The sequence below is a fragment of the Telopea speciosissima genome, chromosome 6 (assembly GCF_018873765.1).
Source record: "Telopea speciosissima isolate NSW1024214 ecotype Mountain lineage chromosome 6, Tspe_v1, whole genome shotgun sequence".
In the NCBI taxonomy this organism is placed as follows: Eukaryota; Viridiplantae; Streptophyta; class Magnoliopsida; order Proteales; family Proteaceae; genus Telopea; species Telopea speciosissima.
The window spans coordinates 15,310,116-15,338,044 of NC_057921.1; the positions used below are offsets into that span (position 1 = coordinate 15,310,116).

Consider the following 27,929-nt stretch of genomic DNA (forward strand, 5'->3'; position numbering starts at 1 on the left):
ACAGTGATCCTGGTTGCCTGATCAGGGGTTCCTGTCCTTCAACCAAAATTCCAACTTGTTAGGGGGCAGGGTTTGACAGCTCTGGTGTATTGGTGTCCCCCTAGTGTTTCTGTGAAGCTTAATGTTGATGGTGCCTGCAGAGGAAACCCCAGGTTAGGAGAGGGTGGGGTTGTTGTAAGAAACACGAAGGGAGAAGTGTTGGCAGCCTTCTCCAACTTCTATGGCAATTGTACGAATTCGATTGCTGAGTTGAGAGCTCTGAGGAATGGCTTAGCCCTTTGCCAGGCTTTAGGCTTCAGGGATGTAGTGGTAAACTCGGATTCTGCTAATACGATTAGAATGATCAACCCGAGCAGGTGTAATTTGTGGCAGAGTTGGTATTGGTTCCAGGAGATCATGTCTCTGGTTTCTGAAGGTCGGGCTTCGGTGGTCTTTGCATACCGAGAGAGTAATAGAGCGGTTGATTGGTTAGCTAACCTGGCTTGTGAGTTGGGTTCGTCTACCACTTTCCACTAGGACGATATTCCCTCTGGTAGGTTTCAGGTGATCCTTAGGGAGGACAAGGCAGGCCTGTTGATGCTTAGGAGCTAGATTTTTTGGCTTAATCTTGTAAAGGCTTGAGTGGAGGCAAGGCCGTGAGTGTTCATTTTCAGGGGCTGGGGTAAGGCGGAATGTCCCCCCTGTATTCTTTGATTCTTTTTGGGAATTAATAAAATTCTAGGGGCAGCCCCGGGTCCCAGATAATATTCGGGTTAAAAAAAAGAAGGGACATCTCCTGTATTGTTTTTCTCATGTGAATTTTCCACAAGGTTGTGGGCTGTAGGGGTCCTTGGGTTAAGGACGGAGTTTCTCTTTGGTAACTCGTTTTGAATAATTGTTTTCTTTCAATTGTTGATTTTCAATAGTTTTTTAGTGTTGCAGCTTTCACCTTTTATATCATTTGTCTTCATCGCAACCAAGTAATCTTCCAAAACGTTAAGCCCAATCAGGTTGCAATCTTGAAAAAAAAAATGGATTTGTGATCTCTGTTTATTCCCTGACCCACCACCTCTGGTAAAGCATGGTTTCAGTCCTCAACTTTCTTTGAATGCTTTGAAGATCTTTGGACATGTCTAACTTAAATTCTCCTGTGGTTAGCTTTGTTGAGAGTTTTGACTTTTGATTACTCAACCAATGAGGCTAGTTGGATTTTGTTTCAAAATCAGTTTAATTTTACGAGATTTGGTTATGGTGTGAGAGAAGGGGAGGTTGAGACAGAAACCAGGGATCTTCTTCAAGGGATTGAAGCAAGTAGGAAGAAGGGATACATGTCAGTAGAGGCATAGACAGTTTCTGATAAGCTCATTTGTTCCGAAGACCATAGAAGTGGTGTGGCCGTAGGAGTGTTTAATATTCTGCTAGATGTTTATTTGGGTTGTTATAAACTAACAGATTTTTTCTTAAAAGTTATTGATTTTCTTTTCATTGAAGAAAAACAAAATGCTCATGAAATGAACCCATCTTCAGATCTTATACCTTGTCACATAAATCAGGGTCCCCTAATAAAAAATTTATCTAAATTCCAGTATCTTTGTAGTAGATTTTGGGTTATGAACTTATTTTTGAAATTTCAAGGAAAAAGCCAATTCATTGTACACAAAATGAAAAATAGGGGGCTATGGATGTCTATCGCAATTCACAACTAGGCTTTGGAGAGAAGAAACTTTGAACAGTAACTTTTGTGGAAGAGGGATATGACACCATAAAAGTCCACGGACCACACAGAGCTTAAGCGGCATCTACCAAAAACCAATCTGTCTGGCCAAGGCTCTTTTCTTTTCCATTTTTTTTTTGTTCTTATTTATTCATTTAGTTTGAGGGGAGGGGGTGGTTAATGTTTAACCTTTCAATCTTAGGTTCAGCTTTGGTGCTTCTTGTTGACCACTTTAGCCCACTCTAGCCCCACTCAGCTCTATCCATTGCCAACCAAACAAAAAAGTCAAGAGAGAAAAAAGGTCACTGTCAATTCAGAGTCTGATGGACTGGCCAAAATTATTATTAACAAATAACTAAAGTCAGCCAAAGAACACAATAAAAAAAAGTTTGGGGGACTTACACTCATGCTTGTAAATGCATTTTGGATATTGTCTTTACAATAAAACAACAAATTATGAAATTTATTAGTTTGAATGGTTGATGAGATTTCCACCAAAGCTATGATATTCTCATTTCAAAACTTACATTTTCTATGTTTGTGAACAAGGCCGAAGTAAATTTTGTACTGACAATCTAACCAACACTGTTTAATCTCTGTTTTAATATCAGCTCAATTATCTTCAGCAATTTCAAACACTGAAGCCTTCTGCGCGAAGGCACTGATGATGAGCATTAATCCATTTTGTGCAGGCAGCTTCCCCATGCTCCACAATGCACTCATCTCTTACCTTCTTGGTTTCAGGGCAAGCACAACAGATTTTCTTTTTTGGCTTTAACTCAGATCCAGATTTTGCTCTGGATGATCCTTGGTTTTGCTCTGAAGATGACAGAGTATGTGTTTGCATTCTAACCTCTCTACTAGACATTGTGATAAGTACTTGAAACCTACAGAATATGCCAAGCATTAATGTTTTTGTCTAAGATGTTGAAAGCTTAGAAGCTGAATAATTGTGGAAGGGAATTGTAGAAGAAAAAATGGTGAATTTGGAAAACATAATTTCACAACAAAACACAGGGAGCAACCAATATCTTGCAGTGCATAATTTCCAATGGAAGTGCAATCAAGCAGTGCAAAATTTTAAGGCTAGTTAAAGTCCACAACTACATAATAAACACAATGCTGAAAACCTTCTGTGAGACCCCAACTATCTTAAATTAATCAATTGAAATCCTACCCAATCAATGAGGACTAATAGATGATCTAGCCTCTAGCATATGGAGAAACTGAGATAAGGATCAAAATACTATCAAGAGCAACATAAAATGTCCAGAGATTAGATGTACAAACTTAACAAAGCTCCTTTCTTAAAAACATGGGATGCTTTTCCGTTTCCTTCTATTTTTAATCCTGCATTGTTGTACACGTAAAGGCATGAGGCTCCCACACTGCAGGGTCGGGGGAGGGGCAAATATGTAAAAGCAGTCTTACCCCTGCTTCACAGAGAGGCTGTTTTCTAATTCCAACCTGCAACCACCAGGTTGAAATGGAGCAATCTTACAGTTCCACCGAGACCCGCCCTCTGTACACATGAGAATAGTAGCTGCTGTTAGAATAAAAGTAGAGAAAGGGGTTCTCAGGATTAGCGCTAGCGCTAACCGAGACTCCTAATAGGAGATTTATTTTATTCTTTATTTTCTTTCTTGTTTTACCCTTTACCCTATTGTGCTGTACCCCTTTTAATTATTCTATCATAATAAATCGTGAGCAGCCTAGTGTGGCTTACGGCTGCAACTCTCTTCTTCTTTCATCTACTGAAACTAACATGGTATCAGAGCAAGATCTCTAGGGAACTGGTACAACCTATCTAGGGGTCGTCCTGCTTCCTTCTTATCTTTTCTTTTTTTTTTTTTTTTTTTTTTTTTTCTTTTTTGTAATTAAAAGAAGACAGACTTCTGCTCTTCTGATCGGAACAACCAGAACTATTTTTGGTTTGTGTTGAGAGGGGGTGAATCGACCCCCTGGTTGTGGTGAAGGATGGACTGCTGAATATACTGCTATATCTATTACTTTTAAGCAGCATGTGTTGGATTGTATGAAGATTGGTGTCTTTTTGGATTGAGATATGAAGATTGGTGTCTGTTTGGGATCGAGACTGTTGATGGGGGTTCTGAAGATTGAGTTCGAATATATCTGAGACTGTTGGAATCGATTTTTCCTTTCAATCAGATCTATTCAGAGTTCTTTTGGCTGCTGTTTGAGGAAGTTCAGGTATGGGAGACTCTTAGGGTACAGATCCAAAGAGTGTAGTGACTGAGGTTGTATCCTCTTCTTCTAGTTGCATTACGAAAAAAAATTGGAAGGTATTACAAACTTCCAGCAAAGGAAGAAGATTGTAAAGCTGGTCTTAACTGGTCGAGATCAGCAAGCCCATTTGACAGGTCCCAAGACTGTTGGTGACACTTCTTGGGATACAATTGATGCCCATATTGAAACTGTGAAAGAGCTGTGGGATTATTTGAATGTGTTGTATTCAGGCCAAAATAATTTGTCACGTATTTATGAACTGTCCCAAGATTTTTACAGAGCTGATCGCAAAGGTCGGACAGTTACACAGTATTTTGCAGACTTTAAACAGATGTATGAAGAGTTGAACTCCCTTATTCCCATGACCAATGATGTTCAGCAGATGCAACTTCAGCGGGAGCAACTTGTTGTTATGGGTTTTTTGGGTGGCCTTGGAGAGGAATATGATTCTGTTAGGTCACAGATTTTGGGAAGTGAGAAGATTGCCTCACTCACTGATACTTTTGCTCGTGTTCTTCATGTTTCACATGAGACTGTTCGTGAATCTTCACCCAGTGATAGCTCAGCCCTTGTGTCTCAGAATAATTCCCGTGGAGGAGGACGTGGTGATGGCCGTGGGGGTTCACGTGGTGGTCGTGGGTCTGGCCATGGTTCTGGTCGAGGCCAATCTGGTGGTTCCAATAGTTCTAGTAGTTCGGGCTCCGTCCAAACTTGTCATCTTTGTGACTTACCTGGACACATCCAAAGATTTTGTTACAAACTCCATGGTAAACCCCCTCAATAGCAGCACTTTGCCAATTCAGCCGCACAAGTGAGTCTAGAATAGAGACTACTCAGCCTTCACAGTTTGAGAAGAGGATGGGGAGGATGTCAGATGAGAAGTGATAAACCCAAAACCACACTAACCAATCGGGAGCCGCCACGTATCCCGGCCCAAGGAGGTGGGCCATCCTAGGCCCGGCGGTGAACCAGCTCAGACGCAAACCACAAGCGCGGCCATGGGCGCGGACCAAGCATGGGCGCGACCAAGCAGGCACGGACCAGGCACAGGCGTGGACCAGGCATGGGCACAACCAAGCAGGCGCGGACTCAGGCACAGGCGCGGACCAGGGCATAGGCGCGGACTACCCATGCGCAGCCACGGGTACAGACCTGGGGGGGGCGGCCACGGGCGCTACCAAGCAGGAGCGGACTCAGGCACAGGCGCGGACCAGGAGGCCAGGCGCGGACCTGGGGCGCGGCTCACAGGCGCGGACCTTGGTGGGGACCTTGGGCACAGATCGGACCTCGGACATAGACCAAGGTCCAAGACCAGGCTACACCAAGGACCTTATCCAACACGTATAAGTGTCTATCTACTAAGGACATCAACCCTACTGGGGCACTACCTACCGTAGTAGACAACTAACCAAGGAAGAACCATGCTACCCAGGGACTCTATCAACTGCGAGGACGATTTGTCATCAACTGGGACTCCCCACACCGCCACACTCCACTATAAATGCGAAGGTATTCTATCCCATCAACCCATCTTGAATTCTATCATTCATCTGTTTGCTCAGAGAGATCTAACTTAGGCATCGGAGAGTCCTAGGCCGGAACCACACCGGTTCTCCTTTGTCACCCAGGTCCTTTTGCAGGTTACGGCACTTGAAGGGGCCACCGGACGATTTCTTGATGCAATAAGAAGTTCAAGAGATATAGTCAGTTTCAGATTTCTCAGCCTTCTACTTCTACTTCCACTGCTACTTATGTCCAAACAGGTAATGCCACTGCCTGCCTTTCCACCATCTCTCGACCCTGGATCATCGATTCAAGTGCAACTGATCATATGACAAGATCTCCAGGTAACTTTTCTTCTCTGTGCAACTCCTCATCCAGTGTCACCCTAGCTGATGGCTCTCTTGCCGAGGTTCAGGGTACAGGAACAGTTCCACTAACCCCTTCTTTGTCATTGTCATTGTCCTTTGTTCTTTATATACCAAAATTTCCTCACAATCTATTATCTGTGAATAAACTTACCAAGGATTTCAATTGTATAGTAACTTTTTCTTCTAATGCTTGCATTCTTCAGGATTCTATGACAAAGAGTAATTGGTAAAGGTCGTGAGTCAGGGGGGCTGCACCTATTTGATGATCCTTAGTCTATTGCTGGTTCTGGTGCTATTTCCCATCATCAAATACATTGTCGCTTGGGGCATCCTTTGTTGGAAAGTTTGAAGCGGCTTGATCCTAGTTTCAGTTCTTTGTCTAGTCTAGAGTATGAGTCCTGTCAATTTGGTAAACTCCATCGTGTGAGTTACCCGTCTCGAATCCATAAGCGGTCTACACACCCTTTTGCTTTAGTCCATTCAGATTTGGGGTCCATGTCGTGTCACATCAACGTTGTGATTTAAATATTTTGTTACTTTTGTAGATGACTATTCTCGAGTCAATTGTCTCTATTTAGTGGAAAATCGTTCAAAGTTTTTTTTTTGGTAAATGAAAATTGTTCAGAGTTATTTTCCATATTCTGTTCTTTTGTTGCTGAAATACATACTCAGTTTAATATGTTTGCTAAAGTCTTGCGTAGTGACAATGCAAAAGAATACTTTTCAGATCTTTTTTCAAACTTTATGCGTGATCGTGGTATGCTCCATCAGTCTTCTTGCTCTGACACTCCTCAACAGAATTGAGTCGCAGAGCGGAAGAACTGCCATTCGATGGAGGTCACTCGTTCTCTTCTTTTTGAAAGGAAAGTCCCACAATTATTTTGGGCTAATGCTATCATGACAGCCTGTTATCTCATAAACAGGATGCCTTCCTTTGTGTTAAAGGGTGAAATACCTCATTCTGTTTTATTTCCTTCTAAGTCCTTGTTTCCATTACCACCGAGGGTATTTGCGTGTATTTGCATCATTCATGACCACCGACTAGGTTGTCTAAGCTTGATCCTAGGTCACTTAAATGTCCCTTTCTAGGATATTCTCGTACTCAGAAAGGTATAAGTGTTATTCTCTTGCGTTGCATAACTTTGTTATTGATGATGTTTCTTTTGAGTCTACATCTTATCATGGTGAGTCTTTTGCTGTTTCTGAGTTGTATAATATCGTGCCCACAATTGTGCTTTGACAGGAGTTTCCCCAACCCCTATAGGTAACTCCACCACCACCACCACCTCAACCTGCTCCTCTTGACTCTATGCCTGAACCATCCTCTTCCACTCTAGATCCTGATGTAAGTACTTCTATTGCTCCTATATCTGATCTTGATGTACCTATTGCCTTGCGTAAGGGTACTCGTAGTTGTACTCAACACCCTGTGTCAAATGTGGTTTCTTATTCTGGTTTGTCTACTTCGTTATGTGCCTGCCTTTATACTCTTGAGACTCATCCTCTTCCTAAGTCTATCACAGAGGCATTATCTAGTTCTAGCTAGAGGACAACAATGGAAGAGGAGTTGGCTGCACTTGCAGAGAATCATATCTGGGATCTTGTCCCTTTACCTGTAGGTAAGTCTGCTATTGGTTGTCGTTGGATTTACGCTGTGAAGGTGAATCCTGATGATTCCCTAGCTCGATTGAAGGCTCGTCTTGTTGCTAAGGGTAATGCTCAAGTTTATGGAGTGGATTACTCCGATACTTTTTCTCCTGTTGCGAAGTTGGCTTTTATGCACTTATTACTTTCTCTGGCTGCATCACATCATTGGGCGTTACATCAGCTGGATGTTAAAAACTCCTTTCTTCATGATGATCTCCACAAGGAAGTCTACATGGAGCACCTCCAGGGTTTGTTGCTCAGGGGGAGTCTCCTCTGGTTTGTAAACTGAAGCGATCTCTCTATGAGCTCAAACAGTCTCCCCATGCGTGGTTTATGAGTTTAACGGAGGTTGTACTTGAATTTGGAATGTTACTGTGTAATAGTGACTATTTTGTTTTCCATCGCCACTCCAGTGTAGGGAGGATCCTCGTGATTGTTTATGTGGATGATATAGTTATTACTAGCGATGATTGTGTTGGTATAACTAGTTTGAAATCTTTTCTCCAACCAAAGTTTCAAACTAAGGATTTGGGAAAGTTGAAATATTTTTTGGATGTTGAGGTAGCTTAGTCTAGGAAGGGAGTTTCTATTTTCACAGAGAAAATATGTTCTTGATTTAGTTACAGTGTCACGCCCCTATCCCTAGCTTACGCCAAAAGCACAGTCAAGAGGGTGATTAGGATGACACCCGTCACCCCAATACCTACCAAGATTAACGACACAGTGTCCTAACGCATGGTCACCACCTAAGAGCCCACCCCAATAAATACATTTGAGTAAAAGGAATAATACTCCAATCATTGTCAGAGTTTCAAAGAGCGGAAGCATTAATTACATAAGCAGTTACAGTATGTTCAGCTATCTAAGTGGTAATAATATAGTTAGTATTGACATTAGCTGACCATGACATAACTACTCAAAAGTATAATAAGTTATTACAGAAAATGTTTATAACGGGCGTACTGCCCCAAAAGAATCAAAAGGTGGGAACGACGCCCCAACAACATCAGTGCCCATAAGCACAATCATCACAGGGGCAACCATCGTCGTGTTCCTCTAACACGTACTCTGGCTCCTCTGTACCAATACAATCATACTCCGCCGACTGTGCATCTAGGCCAGCCAAGTATCCATCACCTGCATCAAAGTCTAAAAGTTGTGTGCACAGGGGGTTAGCTCCACTGAGCCAGTGAGGGGAAAGGGGAGTGCACATACACACAATCACACATAGTCCATCATGCATGAGTTGTTAAACATATATTTTCCACCTATCAAACAATCTAAGTCATGGTATATGCTACCGTGATAACTCGGGAGACACTGAGGGTCACTTATCCTATCGCCCCAGTGAAACCTCAATTATCACAAGGGACCTGCGCCGGTAGAAGCCATCATGACCACCCAGTGGCAGACCCCATATATCCATTACTACCCCTGACCTGGCCTCTCCCACCTCCACAGACATCAGGTGCTCCGACTTTCCAACACGTAAACCCCTATTGACAAGGGTCATAGCATAAGGGAGTACAATTCCTAACCACAGATATACTACATGCATTTCTATCGTCCAGAGATGTATTCTGGGTGCATCAACGTCCCATTCCATTTAGCACCCGTGTACCAGCACGGCACGGCGCATATAGACTAGGATGGCAAGCAATAAAAATACTAACTTCGGGGTTCCGACACCGGCAAACCCGGCACCGAAATACTGATACAACAAGGTAAAACATGATATCCACATTTCATCAAATCATATCCAGCATGGTTTTATATGTGAATGCAACATGGCAAGAATGAATGCAAGCACATAAACCATTATGTATATATATATATCCCACATGATTGTATCTGTAAATGCATATGTCAAACCCAAACATCACCCAAAGCCCACTCACAGTTTGTTTGGTTGCCGTTTGGTGAGGTTTACCCTATTGCATGCACTCCCGTATAGATTCTAGAGTCTGAGGTAGCGTGAAAGTAGTGTTAGAAGTATATAGGTGGGTCCCACAAAGGATCCCAACAGATTAAATGAAGTTTGGGTAAAGACAGCAGGAGCGGATGAAGGAACGGAGTCAGACAGGTGAGTCCGGTCGTGGATCCGTCCAGGCCATGCCCAGAAAATATATGGAATAGACTCACGGGCGGATGCGGAACATGGATCTGTTCGTGCGTCCGTTCAAAACCTGAGACACACCCGAGAGTAACCTGAGCTATCTGGGTTTCGGGCAGATTCATCTAAGTGGGTCCACTCGTAACTCCGCCCAGAGGAACAGCCAGGTTAGGCTGAACGGACTAACGGACGGATACACGACAATGAGTCCGGTCGTTCGTCCGCTGCCCTCCCTTTGAAAAGCTGCGAAGAGCATCACCCCCAGCCCTTCATTCATGGATCCTTAGGGGTCCTGGGGTTGGGGAGGTGAGCTCAGACCTTCGTTGGAGGTCCAATACACATGGCCCTTCAAGGTGGTAAGGGGATTCAAGAGATTTGGGTTCATCCCCAAACCAAGCTAGGTTTAAATGCTTGAACAGCATAAGGGTCATTCAAAGCCATGGATGCATTAAAGTGAAAGGGATCTAAGTCTTAAGGAGTATTAACTAGGTATTATTGGGCTTCCAAGAGAAATCCCAAACTTGGAATCGATCCCAAGGGAATTCCTAAGGTTTGAAATGGAAAAGAGAGGGAGGAAGGTGAAGATGCCTACCTTAAAACCCCTTATTCTCCAAGCCTTCAATGCTCCTCACAGCTCCAACGTTTTGGGTAGGTAAGTGAAGTAATGAGGCTTGGGAATTAGGTCTTGCTTTTAAGACTAATCTCCCACTTAGGGTCTGTTTGGATGTAGGCCTCTAAGGTTAAAACTCATTAAGAGGTTTACTTAGCCAAATGGGTCCACCAAATGGTAAACCCACAAGTCAAGGAGACCAAGGATGATACCAACCTCGTCCAAAAGGCTAAAATAGGGTATCCAAGGCATAGGGTGTGGGTCCCACACAAAGGCCCGAGACAGCACGGACGGACTAACGAATGGATACAGTACTGGTGAGTCCGCTCGTGCGTCCGTTGCTGTTGTAAAGGTAGAAACAAAAAGGAAAGTGGTTGTGCTTTGGCCCACACTTCAAGGTCAACTGGGGGAGAGTACAGTAGCATTTAACAAGGTCAGTACCTTACCCCTCGACCGTCACGACGTGTTCTTCGTGATCCCAATTAGTTTCCCAATCGCGATGCTAAGCTCATCGCCAAAGGAAGTATCTAGCTGTGGGGACACAGGGAACGCCTTCCGGTACTCTTCGCTTTGCAGACTCGTGCTAAGAGGGTGATCGACGAAATCATCATCGATAAATCTTCCCCACTGCCGGTTAAGGAACCTCTCCTCCACAGGCAAGCCCGTGGACTAGTCAATGATCTTATGGCTAGGTTTGACCACAAGTGAAAACAACTCACCAGCATACACGGCAACAGAATCTACATGTCACACGAGAGAGAAAATAATTATTAATAGTGAATCCGGACGCAGGTATAACATCCTCCCCACCTTACAAAAATTTCATCCTCGAAATTGTCGTACCTTGTAGGAATCCAAGGAAAGGGTACTTCGCTCGCATTTCCACCTCGGCTTCCCAGGAGCCGCCTTCTTCTGTGTGGTTGCACCACTTCACCTTCACATTATGGATAGGTCTATTTCGGAGATTTACCACCTTGCGTCCAAGATCTTTTCAGGCTGTTCTTTATATGACATATCTGCTGCCAGCTCTGGTGGTTCCTGTGATAGAACATGACTAGGGTCATGTACATACTTCCGCAACATAGATACATGGAAGTCGTCGTGCACGCCATCCAAAGATGGTGGAAGCGCCAACCGATAAGCCACTGGTCCAATCTTTACCAGAATCTCATAAGGTCCAATATATCTCTGGCTTAGCTTGCCCTTCTTGCTGAACCGTATCATGCCTTTAGTAGGCGATACCTTGAGAAATACCTTGTCACCGATAAGGAACTCCAGATCCTTCCGCCTTTGGTCTGCATAGCCCATTTGTCTAGACTGGGCAGCTTTAATCCGCTCGTAGATTAAATCCACCTTCTTACAGGTTGCTTGGATTAATTCCGGCCAAAGGATACGCCGCTCACCTACTTCATCCCAATACAATGGAGTACAACACTTTTTCCCATACTGCACTTCAAAGGGTGCCATTCCAATAGTAGCTTGGTAACTATTGTTATAGGCAAACTTGATAAGCGAGATGTGCTCATCCCAGTTGCCCTGCATATCAATGGCACAAACCCGAAGCATGTCTTCCAATGTCTGTATTGTCCTTTCCGACTGACCGTCGGTCTGTGGATGGAAGGCAGTGCTAAAGCTCAATAGGGTACTTATAGCTATCTAGAACCTGCCCCAAAACTTAGACGTAAATCTGGGGTCTCGATCTGAAACAATACTAACTGGGACTCCGTGTAGGCAGACCACGTTATCAATGTACAAGCGGGCTAGCTTATCCATAGAATAAGTGACCTTGATTAGGATGAAATGGGCCGTCTTCGTCAACCTATCCACAATAACCCATAAGGCATCAACACCCCTAGGTGTACGGGGCAATCCTGGGACGAAGTGAGGCATCGGGCCACAAATTCAGCTACATCCCTTTTCATTCCACTCCACCAGTAATGTCCTTTCAGGTCCTTGTACATTTTAGTACTACCTGGGTGAATTGAGTAAGGAGATTCATGTGCTTCAGACAGCACTGCTTTTCTTAGCTGATCGTCCTTGGGAACACATAGACGATCTCTAAACATGAGAACGCCGCTATCTGTCAATGAAAAGTCTAGATCTCGCTGTGTCACCCTGGATAGCTTCAATAATCTCCTGAAAGCGTTCATCTGAAGCTTGAGCTGCTTGAATCCTCTCAACCAAGGTTGATTGCACCGATAAGGCTGCTAGGGATAGTGTAACACCCTCTACCAATAATTTTAAATCCATCCTTCTAGCTTCTTCTATAAGTTCCTTACTGACAGCTAAGGATGCGATGGACAAGGTCTGAGATTTCCGACTGAGAGCGTCTGTTACCACATTTGCCTTCCCAGGTTGGTAATGGATAATGCAATCATAATCCTTCATGAGTTCCAACCAGCATCTCTGTCTCATATTGAGCTCCTTCTGAGCAAAGAAATATTTGAGGCTCTTATGGTCGTTGTAGATCTCACTCTTCTCCCCGTATAGATAGTGTCTCCAGATCTTCAGGGCAAAGACCACAGCCGCCAACTCTAGATCATGAGTTGGGTAATTCCTCTCATATTCCTTTAACTAACGAGAAGCGTAGGCTACCACTTTATCACCTTGCATCAGAACACAGCCGAGGCCCATTTTCGATGCATCATAATAGACTACCATCCCTCCAGTACCATTCGGAATAGTAAGTACCGGAGCCGAGATCAGTTGTTGCTTCAGGTCTTGAAAATTCTTTTCGCATTCGTCTGACTGCTCGAACTTCACTCCCTTTCGGGTCAACCGAGTCATAGGAGCAGAGATTTTTGAAAAGTTCTCGATGAATCTCCTATAGTAGCCGGCCAGACCGAAAAAGCTACGAATATCTGCTACATTCTTAGGTGTCTCCCAGTCAACTACCGACTGTACCTTACCGGGGTCAACTTCAATACCCTTCGCAGATACCAAGTGACCGAGAAAAGCCACTTGTTGTAACCAGAATTCGCACTTGCTGAACTTAGCATACAACTGGTTTTCTCTCAAGCGTTACAATACAAAGCGAAGGTGATCAGCATGCTCTTCTTCGCTCTTGGAGTAGACCAGGATGTCGTCAATAAATATAATGACGTACTTATCCAGCACATCGTGAAATACCCTGTTCATCAACTCCATAAAAGCTGTCGGGGCATTTGTCAGCCCAAAAGACATAACCAAAAATTCGTAGTGTCCATATCGCGATCTAAACGCGGTCTTGCTAATGTCACTACCTCTAATCTTTAGCTGATGATACCCTGAGCGAAGATCAATCTTAGAGAATACCCTAGCACCTTGCAATTGGTTGAACAAATCATCGATCCTAGGCAGTGGGTACCGATTCTTGATTGTAAGCTTGTTGAGTTCACGGTAGTCAATGCACAGACGAATACTACCATCTTTCTTCTTCACAAACAAAACAGGTGTGCCCCACGGGGAAACACTTGGCCTGATAAAACCTTTCTTCAGTAGGTCATTAAGCTGTCCCTGAAGTTCTTTCAATTCTGATGGGGCCATCCTGTAGGGTGCCTTAGACACGGGAGCTGCACCGAGTATCAGGTCAATCATAAATTCTGTTTCCCGATCCGGTGGTAGCCGTGTGAGGTCTTCAGGAAACTCTCTTACCACACTTATCTCTTCCATAGGTGTAACTTTGGCTTCAGTATCCATTACAGAGGCTAAATAACACTGGCAGCCCTGTGCCAAGAGCTTCTGAACTTGGAGGGCCGATATGATTGGGTTCTTAGGCCTCTTGCTTTTGTTACCCTTAAACACGAATTCATTATCCTCTCCTGTCCGAAAGAGTATCTTTCTCTCTGAATAGATCAGGCTAGCTCCATGTGTAGATAACCAATCCATTCCCAGGATCACATCAAAGTCTTTCATATCTAGAATGATCAAACTGGCCTCAAGCCCGTGGTCGCTTATTTGAACAGGGCAAGAGTGGAAGGACCGGTCGAGTTCAACTTTGCTTCCCGTCGGTGTACTAACTGTCAACTTTTGCTCCAATCGGGCCGGTTCAATTTGGCAACTTCTCGGCAAAAGAGGGGGATATAAAGGAGTGTGACGCTCCCGTATCAAATAACACATAAGCAGGTAAGGAGCACACAGAAATCATGCCTGACAACACCGAATAGCCAAACATGATAAACTTAACATAAATGATTTGATTAAGGTGGTTGAGTATAATACCTGTAATGACACCGGGGTCAGATTAGGCTTCCTCATGAGTAACAGAATAAACTCGCCCTTGAGTCTTGCTTGCTGGAGAAGGTACAAGCGGGCGAACAATAGTCTTTGCCAAGGGTGCCTTAAAAGTGGCAACTGGCCATGAACCTGGTTGTCGTGGTTGTGGACAATCCTTGGCCATGTGGCCAGTCTCCTTGCAGTTGTAACAAATAAGGGTCTAAGCCCTATAATGAGAAGCAGGTATAGCTTTAGGCACTTGAGCCGAATCAGGTCTACGGGACTGAATTGGGGCTGCATTAATGTAAGGCCCTCTCCTTTGGAACTTGTTGGGTCCCCTAGAGTCATGAGATGGCATTGGCCTCTTGCCTGCCTGTATAGCCCGATAATTCTCCTTCTGCTGATCTTCTATCAGCTTGGCAGCTTCAACCACTTCTGCATAGGTGGGGTACTTGTGTAACACTACCGATGTACTCAGGCTGGCTCTAAGCCCTCTTTCGAACCTTCTTGCCTTCACTTCCTCAGTCGTCAAGTGAGTCGGAGCAAAATAGAAATGCTCCTCAAAGAGTTGTTGATATTCAAGGACCGACTTGGATCCCTGACTAAGGCTCATGAATTCAATTTCCTTCTTTTCACGAAAATTCCTTGGAAAGTAGTTCTCAAGAAAAGCTTCTTTAAATTGAGCCCAAGTCGCATTGGGATACTTGGCCCAAAAATGATCCTTTGAGGAATGCCACCATACATCTACGTCACCTCGGAGTTGGAAGGTAGCACATCGAATCTTCTCGAGATCGCTACACGGTAGTATCTCAAAGATCCTTTCGAGGTCCCGTATCTAGGTAGTCGGAAACATCGAGTCATGGATCAACTTATAAAAAGTAGAAGGATGATGCTTTTGAAACCTCTCAAAAAGTTTGGAGGCATGCACCCATTATGGTACCGTATTTCTGGCCGGTATGGCAGCCGAAGGAGGGGGAGGTGGATTGGGATTCACTTACGCTGCAAGAACTTCATTCGCAACCGGCTCAACAGGAGGAATGAAGGGGGTAGGATTAGCTGTGGGATTTGGGACTTCGCGCACCGGAGGTGGTACTCTTGGTCCTTCCCGACCGACATTTTGAAGCTTTTTTTTATTTTTTTTATTTAACCCGAACTTACCTGGGACCCGGGCCAGCCCCAAAATTTTATTGAATCATCAACAAATAAAGAATACAGGGGGGGACATTCCACCTTACCCCAAACCCACGAAACCAAACATTAGACTCTAAGGACCGGCCGGCCCTCCCTATCCTCCCTGATGATCGCTTGGAAGGTTCCTAAGGGCAAATTCTCCTGCAGGAAAGTGACCGAAGACCCTATCTCACAGGCCTGCTTGGCCAACCAATCAGCAGCCCTGTTGCTTTCTCTAAACACAAAATCCACTGTCGCCTGAGTAACCTAAATCAGCGCTAAAATCTCATTGAACCAATACCATCCTCTCTAAAGGCTGCACTTCCGCAGGATCACCATTCTCACTGTGTTGGCTGAATCTGAATTCACCACTACCTCCTTGAACCCCAGCTTGTGACACAATCTAAGACCATCTCTCAATGCTCAAAGCTCAGCTTGAGAGTTTGTGCACCATCCGTAGTGGTTAGAGAACGCTGCCAGGACAGTTCCACCTATGTTTCTGATCACTCCTCCTCCCCCCCCCTCTCCAGGGTTGCCCTGACACGCCCCATCCACATTCAACTTAACTGAATGAAAAGGGGGACACCAGTAAATCGGGAGAGGGCATGGAATTTAGCTGGAACAGCCTCAAGCCCAAAACATTGCAAGATTAACCTGTCTCTAGCAGACTCCCCCTTCCTCACCTTCACCGGCATCGGGAGCTCTTTTACCCAGGCTTTAATGCGTTCCATAATCGTGACCGCCGTGCGCCTATGTTCATCATGCCTCCTGTTATTTCTTTCCCTCCACAACTCCCAAACAATCAAGGAAGGGAGCAAACCTGTAATAAATGCACTGAGGCAGCGTCTGCTTGCCAATGCATGCCACTGGGATATCCGACTTCTAACATCCTTGAAACAGTCCGCCTAAAATCCCTAGCCTCCTCTGCTGTTTGTATGTCATCAGGTACTGCAATGTCATCATCATCAGAGGAGGAGGAGGAGTCATCATCATCATCATTGTATCGTCTTCCTCCTCCCATCGAACTCCTCACTGTATTCTCAAGTTATTCTCTTATCCTTTGCTTGTCAGCCTTCCTCTTCTTTCTTCCCATCAAACTATCACCAATCTCCCTGGTTACTTCAGTAGGGACCATATGACAACCTACAACATCTTTAGATCCTCCAGTCAGATGTTGTTTAAGTCTACTAGACCCACCTCCCATAAATTGCATGTGACAATAGTTACATATAGATTTTCTCTTATCCCCATCAATGGGAGTACCATGTAACCATGCAATGTCACCCCTATGCTGGCTGGCTGGTCTCTCTTGTTCCCTCTGTTCTCTTTGTTCCCTCCGCCCCCTTTGTTGACTTCTTTCCCCTACCTTTTGCTTGCCCTTCGCACGTTGTCTATCACGATCCGCCATAATGATACTTGTTTATTGCAATGTAAGTAACACAAATAATTAAAAAACTTAATGTAGATGCACTTCAATTGACACTTTTAGATTACTAATACACTTGTATAGTTATTTAATATTTTTCCCCTAACCCTTATATTTTTCACATAATTAAAACCAATTTTTTATATATAATGTTAATATAAGTATTGACCTAACACAACAAAACCAAAAATTAGTAAACATATTATACATATAATGCATCTCAAAACATATAGAAATAACTTTCATATTTTTTCATTATTTTTTAAACTTAAAACTCATATTTTTCCTTATTTATTTCTGTTTTTTAAATTTTTTATATATTTTTCTTAATTTCTGAAAATTAAAAGAATTATTTAAGAGCAGAAAAATAAATCCGACACTGTGAAGCCGTAGATCGACCATTGGTGTCTAACATATATTTAATTCATTACCATCTAAGTCATATTACCCCTAATTATTTCCTATTTTAGTTGTAGGAAAATGAATTTTTAAAACCAGAAAAAAAATAAAAAAAATATATATGGGAAAAAAATTTCGACACCGTGAGGCTGTAGATCGACCTCCAGTATCTAACATATATTAATATCATCAACATCCAACAACATTTGTACAAAGTATTTTAAAAAAAAATAGTTTTAGAGAAATAGAATTTACCTTAAATAATGAAAATAGGCTTGGATGATGAGCTTAGATGACCCTCCGACGTCTTCCCGGCGACAAGGAGCTTCAACAATGCTAGGATTAGGCTTGGAAGGGAGGAAGAAAAGCAAAAAATGAGGAAGAAGAGAGAAAAATATAGTTTCAGCAGCTCTCAGTCAAAATATCGACCAAGAGCTGCGAAATATGGTATAAAAGGGGCCCTAATGTGACACTATTTGTCACTTTTTCAATATCTCGCGATATATCGTGAGATCCACGATATATCGACGATATATTGTATTTTTTGGTTTCGGATATGTTTCGTATCTCGGACATGTCGAGATATACAAAATGTGACGATATATCGCCGAAATATCGCGAGATTTTATACCATGACCACAGCAGAAACACTTGGAAGCCATTGGAATCCCTATCGACATTAAAGCATCATCGGTTGGGATTTTCCCATTCAACAATTGCCAAGTGAAGAAAGCCACCTTCACCGGAAGGGATTGGTTCCAGATCCATCTCGTATATGGGATTGCAGGTGATACACTCCTTATTTTATTCCAGGCTGATTTAACCGAAAAGACACCATCACTAGCGGGAGTCCACACCAAAACATCCTCCCTAGCTGAAAGGCGAAAATCTCCTGAAGAAATGTCGTTCCTGATGGTCACCTCATCGATCTGGTTCAGTAAGTCCTGCTTCCATGAGCCATCCTCCTCCAAAGCATCTTTAAGGCGCAGTTCCACATCAACCTGCAGGTCATTATCCATTGCATCAATCAACGGACCAGCCCCAGACCAGTTGTCCAGCCAGAAACGGACTTCCCCCGACCCAAGAAGCCAACGAGATTTGTCCATCAACAGCCCTTTGTAGGCCAAGGCATTCCTCCAAGATCTTGAACTAACCCCCTTCGGATCAACCAGAGAGATATGGAGGCCTTTAAAGAACTTGGCCCTAAAAAACTCACTCCAAATAGAGTGGTCTGTCAAGACCCTCCAAAGACCTTTGAGCTTCAGCGCCATCCCCACATCCTCCAGCATCCTCACTCCAAGGCCTACCTCAACCGCAGGCCTATACACCTTCTGCCAGCTGACCCAGTGCTTCCGCCTTCCCCACTCCGTGCTACCCCAAAGGAAGTCTGCAAAGATGCCATAAATTTTCCGCAACACAGCCTTGGGGGGTTCCATCGTGGCCAAAACATGGATAGGAATAGAGGAGAGGACATGCTTCAAAAGGGTGAACCGACATTTCGAAGCTGAGCAGTCACATTTTGCATAAAAGCGTGCTGCTCATTTTGGGATTCCTGGTGTTCTCTCTGCATCTCACGCAGGATATTCCCTAAGAGCGCAACGACATCTGCATTAGTGCTCACCGGAGGCGGTGTAGGCAAACCTTCCTTAGAAACATCACCGGTGTCATCCCTAGGAGGGGAACGATTCCGGTTGCGAGTATTGACCATGTTTTAGCACCTGATAAAATTAGATGCCTTACATGTTAGCACAAGGAAGAGAGAAACAATGACTACAATATAGAGGAAGAGCATAAAAATGTACACAAGATGTGTGTTCCAACACACAGAAGTAATTAGGGCCCTAAGAAGGAGGCTGAGACAAAAATATAGGCCAATAGCCCTTTAGAACACGAGTGGATCCACGGACGGATCTATTCCTCTGAGTCCAATCGTGAGTCCGTTCGCAAAGTTGGCTTGGGCGGATGCGGAATATGAGTCCGCTCCTTCGTCCGTTTTCAGGGTGCCCAGAGGCCGAGAGGAACTGAGTCAAACAGATTAACGGACAGATCCTTATATCGTGGTTCCGTTCGTTGGTCCGCTCAATATAGAAGTCGAAGGGTCAAGGTTTTTAGGCTTAGCGGATTCATGGGCGGATTCACGATTAATGAGTCCGGTTGTGCGTCCGCTCGACCAATTTTAACAAAACAGCAACCGCGCAATTCAATTTCACATTTTAAGTTGGTTAGTTAGAGGCGGGAGAACAGAGCTAAGGTGCCCAAGCTTCGTCCGCCCCATTTCCTTGCCCAATAATCGTGGACTTTGGCTCCTTTACTCTCAATCTCAATCTCCGTACTTCAAGGTATGAGATTCCCCAACCATTTTGGATTCTTTGGATTGTTCTAGTTCTTCTTCTAGGGTTCTTATTCAAGTTCTTCTCCCCTTTGTCTCACATTGGGTTTGACTACTTGATATATGTGGAGATACTATATTTTTGTCCCTTTTTGCTCTTGATCTATTTGTGAACATGCTTAACCATGCACACCCCTATCGATTAGGACTAGGGTTAACCAAACCCTTGCCCAAACCGAAATCTCCCACTTGTTTTGGTGATGATTTTTTTTTTTTTTTTGGGTTCTAGGTTTATTGTGATAATTAATTTTTTTTTTTTACAACTCTTGTTTAAGACTATTATCAATATCTTTATGGAGATTTGGAGAATGCCCCATCTTACCATTTGAGATGGGATTTCCTTTGACCTTGAATGTGTGCATATAATTTCCCTTTAATTCCTTTTACTAACCTAATGTTTGCATGGTTGTTAATCAATTTCTTATTACAATGTCAACCTCATAAAGTTCACTATGTATATATATATATATATATTTTCAAGAAGACCATTGCTCTTCAGGTTTTCTTATGCTTAATCTCCATGTTCTTATTAAAATCGGAGTGATTAGTCACTCACATTGTTTCCTTTATTTTATGTAAATGTGTGCAGGCTAAGTCAAGGGAAATGGCTCCTAAAACAAGAGGAAGCAGGGCTCCTGCAGTTGCAGCAGCACCAACCCCGGTCCCAGTCCCCTATGATGCCAACTTCTTTGTGTCTGCAAAGGCTGAGAACCTCTACACCCAAACACTGCAAGCATAAAAAATTGAGACAGGGAGAGATGCTATTGTGGAAGAGCTCATGGCCTTCAAGTTAGGGCTAAGATTCGAGCATTTGGGGTGGTCCAATATACTAGTTCTGCCCAGGCATTACTACCCCAAACTGATTGGGCACTTTTATGCCAACATGACCGTAGTGCAAGAAAATGTGGAGATGCTTCGAATCAACTCCTTTGTGAAGGGAGTCAACATTTCCTTCAATGAGGTAGAGTTGGGGGTAATCCTAGGGATCAGTTCTATGGGTGCTCGAGTATATCACCAGCCTGCAAGAGATCCTTTGTCTTGCATGTCTTTGGCAGAGTACGAACACCTGTACAAGACTCTGACCAATGACAAGCACGAAAGCCGGGTGAATCTGACCAAGTTTGGTTATTCTCAGAGGATTTTGACCATGATAGTCAAGTTAAACCCGGTGCCTGTCAAAGGACACAACACCGAGCCTTCTCTTATGTGTGCCACCTTAGGGTACTGCCTATATTAGGGGAACCAAATAAGTCTGCCTTATGCCATCATCAAGCACATGGAACAAGTCCAATTCAAATCCAGAATTGAGAAGACCCTTCCTTATGGGAGGCTTCTGACCCGCATCTTCCAATATTTTCAAGTTAACATGAATGATGAACCACCATGCGAAAGCTTTAAGGAACCTTTTGGGAAAAATTCCCTGGCCTGCATGAGAATCACAGTTGACACCTATAGTGATGGAGAGCCAGTGGTCCCAGCAGGTGGTGGAGATGCAGGGGCAGAGGCTAGTGAGGAGGATGAGGGAGAGGTTCCAGTGCAGTATGCTGCTAGTGCCTCCAGTTCTGGAACTTCAGAGATGGGGGCAGTTCTGAGTGCGCTAGATCAGATGAACCTCAACCTGGCCAGGCTAAATTCAGATATGCTGGATGGTTTTGCAGGTGTCCATCGTTTCATACAACCATCGCCTACAGAGGATGGAGAAGGACATCCATGACATCAATGCATATCTCTACTATGAGGGCGATGATGATGATGATGAAGAGGAGGAAGGTGGTGAAGGTGGAATGGGGGATTAGACCCCGAGCCTGATGGAGTTTCTGCTGAATTTTCCTCAATTTCAGTTTCTTTTGTGGTCTTGTGGAAAGTTGTGAACTATATTTTATTTATCTTACCTTTTATTTTATCTTCTCTCTTTTTTTTTTATCATGTAATTATGGTTATACCGACTAGAGTTTTGGACTTTCTCTCTTTGGGTTTCTATATGATTTGCTCGCCTCCTCGGGAGGTTTGAGTAATAGATAGCTGGAGGTGTATAGAACTTACATGAATATATATATATTAACTCTTTAACTCTCATGTTATCCCTATTATTTGCTATGTTTCCGAATTGCTCCCTAACTGGTCCTCTTCCTATGTTCTGTATACATTCCAATTATGCTTGTTAAAAGTTTTTAATTTAGACCCTATTGTGTAGAATAAATCAAGAGCTCTCGGTGAACCAAGACCAGTGCAGAGCATCACACTCTGATACCACACTGTCACGCCCCTATCCCTAGCTTATGCCATAAGTACAGTCAAGAGGGTGATTAGGATGGCACCCGTCACCCCAATACCTACCAGGATCAACGACACAGTGTCCTGGCGCATGGTCACCACCCAAGAGCCCACCCAAATAAATACATTTGAGTAAAAGGAATAATATTCCAATCATTGTCAGAGTTTCAAAGAGCGAAAGCATTAATTACATAAGCAGTTATAGTATGTTCAGCTGTCTAAATGTTAATAAAATAGTTAATACTGACATCAGCTGACCATGACATAACTACTCAAAAGTATAATAAGTTATTACAGAAAATGTTTATAACGGGCGCACTGCCCCAAAAGAATCAAAAGGTGGGAATGACGCCCCAACAACATCAGTGCCCATAAGCACAATCATCACAGGGGCAACCATCGCCGTGTTCCTCTGACACGTACTTTGGCTCCTCTGTACCAATACAATCATACTCCGCCAACTGTGCATCTAGGCCGGCCAAGTATCCATCACCTGCATCAAAGTCTAAAAGTTGTGTACACAGGGGGTTAGCTCCACTGAGCCAGTGAGGGGAAAGGGGAGTGCACATACACAAAATCACATTTAGTCCATGATGCAAGAGATGTTAAACATATATTTTCCACCTATCAAACAATCTAAGTCATAGTATATGCTACTGTGATAACTCGGGAGACACTGAGGGTCACTTATCCTATCGCCCCAATGAAACCTCAATTATCACAAAGGACCTGCGCCGGTAGAAGCCATCATGACCACCCAGTGGCAAACCCCATACAGCCGTTACTACCCCTAACCTGGCCTCTCCCACCTCCACAGACATCAGGTGCTCCGACTTTCCAACACGTAAACCCCTATTGGCAAAGGTCGTAGCATAAGGGAGTATAATTCCTAACCACAGATATACTACATGCATTTCTATCATCCCGAGAGGTATTCCGGGTGCATCAACGTCCCATTCCATCTAGCACCCAGGTACCAGCACGACACAACGTATACAGACCAGGATGGCAAGCAATAAAAATAATAACTTCGGGGTTCCGACACCGGCATACCCGGCACCGAAATACTGATACAACGAGGTAAAACATGATATCCACATTTCATCAAATCATATCCAGCATGGTTTTATATATATCCCACATGATTGTATCTGTAAATGCATATGTCAAACCCAAACATCACCCAAAGCCCACTCACAGTTTGTTTGGTTGCCGTTTGGTGAGGTTTGCCCTATTGCATGCACTCCCGTATAGATTCTAGAGTCTGAGGTCGCGTGAAAGTAGTGTTAAAAGTATATAGGCGGGTCCCACAAAGGATCCCAACAGAATAAATGAAGTTTGGGTCATGACAGCAGGAGCGGATGAAGGAACGGAGTAAGACAGGTGAGTCCGGTCGTGGATCCGTCCAGGCCATGCCCAGAAAATATATGGAACAGACTCACGGGCGGATGCGAAACATGGATCCGTTCGTGCGTCCGTTCAAAACCTGAGACATACTCGAGAGCAACCTGAGCTATCTGGGTTTTGGGCGGATTCATCTAGGTGGGTCCGCTCGTAACTCCGCCCAGAGGAACAGCCAGGTTAGGCTGAACGGACTAACGGACGAAAACACGACAGTGAGTCCGATCGTTTGTCGGCTGCCCTCCCTTTGAAAAGTTGCGAAGAGCATCACCCCCAGCCGTTCATTCATGGATCCTTAAGGGTCCTGGGGTTGGGGAGGTGAGCTCAGACCTTCGTTGGAGGTCCAATACACATGGCCCTTCAAGGTGGTAAGGGGATTCAAAAGATTTGGGTTCATCCCCAAGGTTCTTCCCCAAACCAAGCTAGGTTTAAATGCTTGAACAGTATAAGGGTCATTCAAAGCCATGCATTAAAGTGAAAGGGATCTAAGTTTCAAGGAGTATTAACTAGGTATTATTGGGCTCCCAAGAGAAACCCCAAACTTGGAATCGATCCCAAGGGAATTCCCAAGGTTTGAAATGGAAAAGAGAGGGAGGAAGGTGAAGATGCCTACCTCAAGGATGGATCAATCAATGCTTTCCACCTCCACAGCCTCTCAAAACCCCTTCTTCTCCAAGCCTTCAATGCTCCTCATAGCTCCAACGTTTTGGGTAGGTAAGTGAAGTATGAGGCTTGGGAATTAAGTCTTGGTTTTAAGACTAATCTCCTACTTAGGGTCTGTTTGGATGTAGGCCTCTAAGGTTAAAACTCATTAAGAGGTTTACTCAGCCAAATGGGTCCACCAAATGGTAAACCCACAAGTCAAGGAGACCAAGGATGAGACCAACCTCGTCCAAAAGGCTAAAATAGGGTGTTCGAGGCACAGGGTGTGGGTCCCACACAAGGAAAACACACAAGGGCCCGAGATAGCACGGGCGGACTAATGGACGGATACAGTATTGGTGAGTCCGCTCGTGCGTCCGTTGCTACTGTAAGGGCAGAAACAAAAAGGAAAGTGGTTGGGCTTTGGCCCATACTTTAAGGTCAACTGGGGGAGAGTACAGTAGCATTTAACAAGGTCAGTACCTTACCCCTGGACCGTCACGACGTGTTCTTCGTTATCCCAAATAGTTTCCCATTCGCGATGCTAAGCTCATTGCCAAAGGAAGCATCTAGCTGTGGGGACACAGGGAACGCCTTCCAATACTCTTCGCTTCGCGGACTCATGCTAGGAGGGTGATCGACGAAATCATCATCGACAAATCTTCCCCACTACTGCTTAAGGAACCTCTCCTCCACAGGCAGGCCCGTGGACTGGTCAATGATCTTGTGGCTAGGTTTGACCACAAGTGAAAACAACTCACCAGCATACACGGTAGCAGAATCTATACGTCACACGAGAGAGAAAATAATTATTAATAGTGAATCCGAGCGCGGGTGTAACATACAGAGTTAGGAATGTTGGGGGTAAAACCACTTGATTATCCTATGGACCCCAACTTGAAGTTTACTGCAAATGAGGGAGATGTCCTTGATGATCCTGAGAAGTATAGAAGACTTGTTGGCAAGTTGAAATATTTAACAGTTACTCGACCCGATATTTCTTTTCCTGTTAGTGTTGTGAGTCAGTTTCTATCCGCTTCTCGCACCTCACATTGGGATGTTATTATTCGTATTTTACGATACTTGAAGAAGTCCCCTGGTCATGGTTTGGTGTATGGTGATCATGGTCACAACAAGATTGATGGATTTTCTGATGCTGATTGGGCCAAGTCTCCATTAGATTTGAGATTGACTACAGGTTATTGTGTCTTTGTAGGTGGAAATCTTGTTTTCTGGAAGAGCAATAAACAAAGTGTGGTAGCCAGATCAAGCGCAGAATCATAATACCGAGCTATGACTCATGCTACATGTGAGTTAATGTGGATAAGACAACTTCTAAAAGAGTTGGAGTTCCAAAATCCGTCTCCGATGCGTTTGTGGTGTGATAACCAGGCAGCAATGCACATTGCCTCCAATCCTATGTTCCATGAAAGGACAAAAACATATTGAGATAGATTGTCATTTTGTTTGTGAAAAGATTCAGGAAGGGTTAATCTCCACTCAACATGTTTGAACTGGGGAACAGCTAGCTGATGTGTTAAAAAGTTTTGGGGGAATGGGTGAATCAGTTATAGTTGTAACAAGCTGGGCATGCTTGACATCTATGCTCCAGCTTGAGGGGGAAAGGGGCTCCCAAGACTCCTAATAGGAGATTTATTTTATTCTTTCCTGTTTTTCCCTTTACCCTATTGTGCTGTACCCCTTTTAATTATTCTATCATAATAGAATCGTGAGCAGTCTAGTGTGGCTTATGGCTGCAACTCTCTTCCTCTTCTTCTTCTTTCATCTACTGAAACTAACAGCTGTGAAATACATGTGTTTTCTTAATGGGAAAATATGTCTTCAATAATACTATAAACAGAACTTGCCTATCTATAATATTGCATTAGAAACATTATGTGACTTCTTAGATGGATGACTCATTGAATCAAGAAAACTTAGGTTGTCGAAATCAGCAATCAGTGGGCTGTCTCTAGGCAAAAGAAGAGAACTTAGGATTTATCAAAAATCATTTTCCTCAACCCGCAAAATGGGTAATTTTAAGATTGATGACCCTATACCACAGAACTAGGATCGTCAGATCAATAGATTAAACCAAAATAATAATAATACTGACTACAACAAAATTACAGTATATTTCCTTCCAAAATATCAGTAAGGTAACCACAAGTTAGGTTTACTGGAGACTGATTGAACCTTTATCTCAAAATGAGGTTTTACGATAGAAATTAAAGGAGAAATGAAAGAGAATAGGGTTAAAGAAGTTGGACTTCAGAAAATTATAGGAGTGATAAGAAAGCTATTCTTTAGTGGGGTGAAAGGAGAGGTTCCTCTTTGTGGTTAGGCAATGCGGTTAGGCTTTTGAGGTGGTCTCTCGAGAGAAAGCAGGTTTTAGACCAAGAATGGCAATAAATGATTTATAGTGGAGTTTGAATGTACTGTCAAGCTGGGTTTTTAAGATGGTTTAGATGCTAAGGAAAAGGCTCGAATGAAGAAAATGACCAGTACGAAGGATAGATTGTATGACAGAAAAATAGAGAAACACAACAGAAGAAAAGAAAACAGAACATCTCCAGGAAATCATTTACACACGATGAACTCAGACACAGAGAGTAGGAACTCTTGGTTTCAAATCTGATTTCATTCAATTTTTTTACAAAAAAAATTAACAACCTTATATATTAGGACTTTAATAGCATCAATACCTCCTAAGATTAAGAATATCTATTCCTGATTGCTCTCACAGTTACCAAGAAAAACTAAGTAATCAAAACCTGTTATAAGAATGGTTAATGCCCAAAAACAAAGGAAAACCAAAACCAAAACCACATCTCTGTTACTTTCACTTATTTGATCTGCAATAAAATATAAATTTAAAACTTTCTAGCTACTTAACCCAATCAAAAAATTGATTTAACTGTATATGTTACTAATTAACTCTTGAAAGCACATAAAGACCAAACCAAAGAAAACACATATGTGATGAAGGTAAGTATGCTTCAATGTGTCATTTCTTCTTCTTCTTGTTTATCCTTTATTCATATCAGTGAGTGTGAAAAGCATGCAAACTTCTGTTCAAACCAAATTAATTATCAAATTCTCTGTACCTTATGTCATCAATGGTCAACCATAGCTTGGTTACATTGCTACAAAAACCACCTAAACCCTGTCCAACCCAGACATATAGGATTCTCTAGGTTTGAACAATCAATCCCCAAATTGTACCCAAACAATGGAGAAACCACAAATAGTTGGCAAGCGTAATGGTTTGAACAATTAGTTGCTATGGAATCAAAATTTCTTAATCCCAACGTATCAGACCTAGGCCCATGGTTCCCTGTTCGAGAATAAACGCTCAAGAAGAAATACCATTTTCTATCCCTTGCAAGCAGTAGATTTTTTTCTGGTGTATTTATGTATTGGAAGAGCAAAATCAATTTCCTATGCACTAAGTAAGTAACTCCAGAAGAGAAGGGCATACAGTTAACAAAAGGTTAATGCAAACCCATTGACAAAGAAAGCCTAAATCTCAGAAAGTTGTCTCTTTGCAATCTAGTTGAACTGTTTAGCACATTTTTTTTCCACCTTGAGGCAACAAAACTACGTCAAGAATCTGGAAGATTAAGACCCCTTTCGACTCCTCAAACAAGCGAATCCTTTTGGACCCAAGAAGCAGTAATCTTTAACAGATAAGGGAAAATTCTATAAGCTTTAGTGACTAATGGCCAATAGCATCTAACATGAAGAGGCCCAGAAAAAAGAAAGACGAAGAAGAACGAGGAGAAGCAAGCGTACCTGGGTCGGAATCGACTACGACACTAACTGCCGGCCGAATGATCTCAGCTCTCTCGCT

At 43.3% G+C, this 27,929-nt stretch overlaps 2 protein-coding genes and 1 long non-coding RNA gene across 3 annotated transcripts; 1 reads left to right on the forward strand and 2 right to left on the reverse strand.

Annotated features, from left to right (window-relative positions):
* Positions 1 to 2,068: 2,068 nt before the first annotated feature.
* On the reverse strand, positions 2,069 to 7,563 carry LOC122664020. Its single transcript, XR_006333262.1, has 3 exons — positions 7,553 to 7,563; positions 5,987 to 5,991; positions 2,069 to 2,203 (listed from the first exon to the last, which is right to left on the reverse strand). It is a non-coding gene; the product is annotated as an uncharacterized LOC122664020 (long non-coding RNA).
* Positions 2,069 to 27,929, reverse strand: LOC122664878 (cytochrome c oxidase copper chaperone 1-like). Its single transcript, XM_043860902.1, has 2 exons — positions 27,872 to 27,929; positions 2,069 to 2,580 (listed from the first exon to the last, which is right to left on the reverse strand). Exon 2 carries the CDS (start codon positions 2,559 to 2,561, stop codon positions 2,325 to 2,327), a length of 237 nt encoding a protein of 78 aa, XP_043716837.1. The 5' UTR covers positions 2,562 to 2,580; positions 27,872 to 27,929; the 3' UTR covers positions 2,069 to 2,324.
* On the forward strand, positions 24,932 to 25,360 carry LOC122665469 (uncharacterized mitochondrial protein AtMg00810-like). The gene has a single exon (XM_043861621.1). The coding sequence runs from the start codon at positions 24,932 to 24,934 to the stop codon at positions 25,358 to 25,360; it is 429 nt and encodes a 142-aa protein (XP_043717556.1).